The sequence below is a fragment of the Priapulus caudatus genome, unplaced genomic scaffold, assembly GCF_000485595.1.
Source record: "Priapulus caudatus unplaced genomic scaffold, Priapulus_caudatus-5.0.1 Scaffold2556, whole genome shotgun sequence".
Taxonomy (NCBI): Eukaryota; Metazoa; Priapulida; class Priapulimorpha; order Priapulimorphida; family Priapulidae; genus Priapulus; species Priapulus caudatus.
The window spans coordinates 15,824-21,217 of NW_014579617.1; the positions used below are offsets into that span (position 1 = coordinate 15,824).

Below are 5,394 nucleotides of genomic sequence, written 5' to 3' on the forward strand. Positions count from 1 at the left end.
GTCCCCTAGTCTATACGTGTTGTGTTCACAGTCAGCATCCCGGCACTACATCGCACTCTCCAATAGTTTTACTCGCTTAATTAATTACTTAATTATTTACTTATTACACTTGTATTAACACGACGAACACCCGCGTCCGTCCTAGACGGGCGCTCGCAACCGCGCGCGTAGTCGTTCGCGGGCGAGAGAACGAAGCGGGCGCCGGTCTATGCGAGACCGCGCGTCGGGGGTTTCCCCCGCCTCCGCGAATTTTAGTTGCGAATCGGCCCGCCGGAGGGCAGCACCGTCTCACAGAGCTCCGAAGGGGTCGTTCGGCTGCTGCTGCTGCTGCTGCTGCTGCTGGGGCGCCGGTTGCCGCGGAAACTGCTGCTGCTGCATGCCCATTGGCTGCTGCTGGAATCCCATGCTCATTGCGGGGCCTCCCATCGGCATGCCCATTGCGGGGCCTCCCATTGGTCTAGGTGCTCCTCCGCCCGCCATCTGTAAACAATAGACTGGTTTTTAGCGACGCGGACAAAGATGGCCGGTGTGGTTTAAAACAAGCGGCGTCCTCTGTTAACCCACCTTCGTTTGTTTGTTCACAAAAACGCGTAAACGTAAAATAACATTCAAAACAGGAAGATAGCAGCGAAAAACCTCAACTAGCAAAACAACGCGAAACGTCAGCAATCAAGATGGCGTGCGGTCGCCGGCGACAACGCCTCGACAAGAGAGCATCCTCGTAACGCCTCAATCCCGGCGAGAAGCAGCGTGATGCGTTTCCACGACAACGCCGAGCGAAGTTTGCGAGAGGTGGCACGCGGCACGCTAGCGCACTCTGCTATCGCTACTGCCGACACGACGTCGCGTGCATGGTAAACGCCACCTGGTGAGCAGATCGAGCGACTCACGGCGGGTAAAGTGCGCATGCGGAAGGACGTCGGACGAAGAAGAAAAAGTTCGCGTCGAGATTAAACTTGAGACTAACATTAATACCGATTATTATTATATGATATTATTGTATTATATTATTATATTATATTATTATTATATGATATTATTATATTAGATTATTATATTAGATTATTATTATATTAGATTATTATATTAGATTATTATTATATGATATTATTATTATATGATATTATTATATTAGATTATTATATTAGATTATTATTATATTAGATTATTATATTAGATTATTATTATATGATATTATTATTATATGATATTATTATATTAGATTATTATTATATGATATTATTATATTAGATTATTATTATATGATCCCTAATAGCAAGACTAATGTTCACAAGTCTATGTACCAGTGTATGTGTGTGTATAGGTATGTACTTACAGACTGTTTATGTAACTTTCTGAAAATACAGTAATTATTCTTAAAAAAACAAACAACATTAATACCGATTTCGTTACCGACAACGCCGGCGCCCCCCTCCGGAATACAGCAACACTAACTACAAAACACCAACAACAACAACAACAACAACAACAACAACAACAACAACAACAACAACAACACCACGGCAACGTGGAGTGAGCCAGCAACCTGAAGAACAAGAGTGGAACGATCACACACGCGGGCAGAAGCACGCGAAAAGACAACTCAGAAACGAGAGAGCGAGAGAAAAAAAAACAGCAGGCAACGCAAGTCAAACGCTCTGTCGGAAAAAATAGATAGCGAAAAAAGAATTCGGTGTAGCGGCGGAAGAGAAGAAAAAAGTTTCGAAATGCTTCGTCGAAAGGAAATTTTCGGACGTGGCCGCGGTCCCGTCTAAGTGTTGTTTCCGCGACGCCGGTCGGGTGGCGCCACCTACGGGAGACGGCGTCCGGTGCAGAGAAGCGAATCTACGTTTGCTCTAACACAAGCCCAGAGAGAGAGAGAGAGAGAGAGAGAGAGAGAGAGAGAGAGAGAGAGAGAGAGAGAGAGAGAGAGAGAGAGAGAGAGAGAGAGAGAGAGAGAGAGAGAGAGAGAGAGAGAGAGAGAGAGAGAGAGTCTCTCTCTCTCTCTCTCTGAGAGAGAGAGAGAGAGAGAGAGAGAGAGGGGAGGATAGAGAGATAGATAGAGAGAGAGAGAAAGAGAGAGGAGTGGATCCCTCCTTGTAACCTTCAACTCCGTGCGTCTCCCATCCCGGCATCATCGCCCCGGGGCCCACCGGAAGATGGCGTGCGGATTTGCATCGAGACAAAAGAACATGTCGGGCCGACGACGGCGGTAATGCTTGTGTCGGGCTGAGCGCAAACACAGGTCGTCGCCACGTGCGCATTGTCGCCGCCGTCAAGCACGTCGGCCCCGTTGTCATGGTGATGTCGCCGCAGCTGCCGGTTACTGTGGCGACGCGTTATAAACATTGTCGTCGTCGTCATGAATCTTCTAGCCATCGTCATCGTCGTCATCGTCATCGGCATCGTCATCGGCATCGTCCTGATTGCTGACCTCCTCTTTCTCATCCTGCTTCTATTTTTCATCCTCCTCCTTCTCCTCCTCCTCTTCTTTCTTCCTCCTGTTCCTCTCTTCCCTGCTTCCCTCCTGTCCCTCCATCTCTCTCCTCACCCCTCCTCCATCCTCATTCCTTCATCATTCTCGTGCCCTCATCATCATCATCTTTCTCCCAATCTTGACATGCATCATCATCGTGCATCACCCAAACACCAAAACAGCACAGCAGTAGCAGTAGGACCAGATTATTTCATCATCATCGTCTCATCATCATCGTCGGTTCGTCGTCTCGTCGTCGTCAGTCGTCGTCGTACGTTCGATTGTGTCGCCCCCGCTTGCGAAATGGCTGGTTGTGCAGGAGATGTTAGTTGTGGCAAGCGTCTGCTGTAAAACACCGTCGTCGCCTACGATCTGTCTTTGTCCCGCCGACGGCCCGCAGCAGGCTTGCTTCGTGTTGCAAGCCAAACGCTCTCTCGATGTTTCAACCCGGCGCCTCAGCCCACCTGCTCACAGCAGGCACAAGAGCAGCAGGGAGACAGTATTCGATCAGCAGCAGCGAGTAACAGTAGCTAGCCACAGCAGTAGTAGGCAGTAGTGTAGCAACAGCAGTCAGTAAGTAGCAAGTAGCAGTAGTAGCAGTGCGAGTACAGTGAAGTAGCAACATGCAGTAGTAGCAGTAGTAGTAGACAACAGCAGTAGTAGCAGTAGCAAGTAGTAGCAGCAGTTACAAAACAGTAGTTAGCAACAGCAGTAAGTAGCGTAGTAGTTCGCAACAGCAGTAAGTTAGCTATAGCATAAGTAGAGCAGTAGCAGTTTAGCAGCAAAAGCAGCAGCAGCAGTAGCAGTCAGCAGTAGCAGTAGCTAGGCAGTAGCCAAGTAGTAGCACAAGCAGCAGTAGCCAGTGAGTAGCAGCAGCAGCACTATCATCGATCCAGCAGCAGTAGCGTAGCAGTCAGTACATGAGGTAGTAGCAACAGCGTAGCTGCAGTAGTAGTAGCCAGCAGTAGTAGTAGTAGTAGCACAGCATAGCCAGCAGTAGCAGCGTCAGCAGCCAGCAGGTAAGCAGTGAGTAGTAGGTAGCAGTCAGTAGTAGTAGCAGCAGCAGTAGTATAGTAGTTAGAGCAGTATAGCAGCAGTAGCAGCACGCATAGTAGTAGTAGTGTAGTAGTAGTAGCGAGATAGTAGCTAGTGAGTAGTAGTAGTAGTAAGCTATGTTAGTAGTAGTAGAGTAGTAGTTAGTAGTAGTAGATAAGTAGCAGTGTAGTTAGTAGCCAGTAGTAGTAGTAGCTAGTAGTAGTAGTAGTAGTAGTAGTATATAGTAGTTGTAGCTACAGTAGTAGCAAGTTAGTGCCAGCAGCAGTAGCTAGTGGTAGTGTAGTCTAGTAGTAGCTTAGTAGTAGTAGTAGCAGGTAGTAGTAGTTAGTAGTAGTTTAGCAGTAGCGAGTAGCAGTAGTAGCAACATACAGTAGTCGAGCAGTTAGTTAGCAGCTAGCACGCTAGCAGCGCGCAGCAGCCAGTAGTAGTTAACAAACAGCAGCAACTTTAGAGGTAAAGATGGGAGCGAAGAGAGAGAGACACTGGACAGCAGAGAGAGAGTTGAGAGATACAGGGGACACAACAGACACACAGAGAGAGAGAGAGAGAGAGAGAGAGAGAGAGAGAGAGAGAGACACCCAGCCAGACAAGAAAAAGAGCTCTCTAACTCCCCTCCCGCCACCATCACCATTACCCCCGGGGAGGGCTCTCTCTCTGTGTGCGTGCGTGCGTGCGTGCGTGCGTGCGTGCGTGCGTGCTTGCGTGCGTGCGTGCGTGCGTGCGTGCGTGCGTGTGCGTGTGTGTGTGCGTGCGTGCGTGTGTGTGAGAGTGGGAGCGCAGCTCTCGTACGGTGCAGGTAAACAGCGAAACAGCGCTCCCCGCGTGTCAGCCCAGCTGCCCGCTACGCAATCACGTAACACGTCACCGCGCAAATGTTTCGACAAATGTAACATGCACACGAGTGTTCGCGCACGCGCCGGCGCGCTCCTAGACTGTCACCATCGTCGCGCGGGGGCTGCCACGTCAGTACAGAGCAGTGGTCGTCGTTGTCGGCACGTCGCCATGTTGCTTTCGTCGGCTTTGATCAGAAGGAAGGGGAGGAGGAGGAGGAGGAGGAGGAGGAGGAGGAGGAAGATCTAGAGAAGGCGTACGGAAAGAAAGAGGGGGCGAGTAAGAATTAGGAGAAGGGGTTAAATAATAAGGGTCCTGGGAAAAACAAGAATGGAGAGATTGAGGAGGAAAGGAGATTAGGGAAGGATCAGGATGAAGATAAAGAGGTGTAGGCGAAGGAATAAGGGGGAGGAGAAATGGAGGCAAAATTGACTTAAATATAAGGCGATGGGTGCCTGGCTACTGTTACCATGGTGACAGTTACCATGGCGACAGCTACCATGGTAACAGTTGCCGTGGTGACAGCTACCGTAGTGACAACTACCCTGGTGACAGTTACCATGATGATAGCTACCATGGTAACAGTTACCGTGATGACAACTACCATGGTAACAGCTATCATGGTGATATGTACATTGGTTACAGTTACCATGGTGACAGCTACCGTGGTAATGAAAAGGCCCACCGTCGTGCCTTGAGCAAAAGGAGCGCGCATCGGTGGCGGCAGTCTATCGCTAACGAAGCCATCCGATTTTATTCGCATGTAAAGATGCGTATCGCTTTACAGCAAAGCAAATAGCCAAATTGAGACGGACGCGTTTCTCACGCACGCCGCTGATCAATCGCTGCCACGCGATGCTACACTTACACACACACACACACACACACACACACACACACACACACACACACACACACACACACACACACACACACACACACACACACACACACACACACACACACACACACACACACACACACACACACACACACACACACACACACACACACACACACACACACACACA

General features: G+C 49.3%; 1 protein-coding gene across 1 annotated transcript; it reads right to left on the minus strand.

Moving 5' to 3' along the window:
* Positions 1–288: 288 nt before the first annotated feature.
* Positions 289–4,970, minus strand: LOC106818822 (mediator of RNA polymerase II transcription subunit 29-like). The gene is made up of 2 exons (XM_014823495.1): positions 4,833–4,970; positions 289–480 (listed from the first exon to the last, which is right to left on the minus strand). The coding sequence occupies exons 1-2, from the start codon at positions 4,968–4,970 to the stop codon at positions 289–291; spliced, it is 330 nt and encodes a 109-aa protein (XP_014678981.1).
* Between the last annotated feature and the right edge of the window lie 424 nt (positions 4,971–5,394).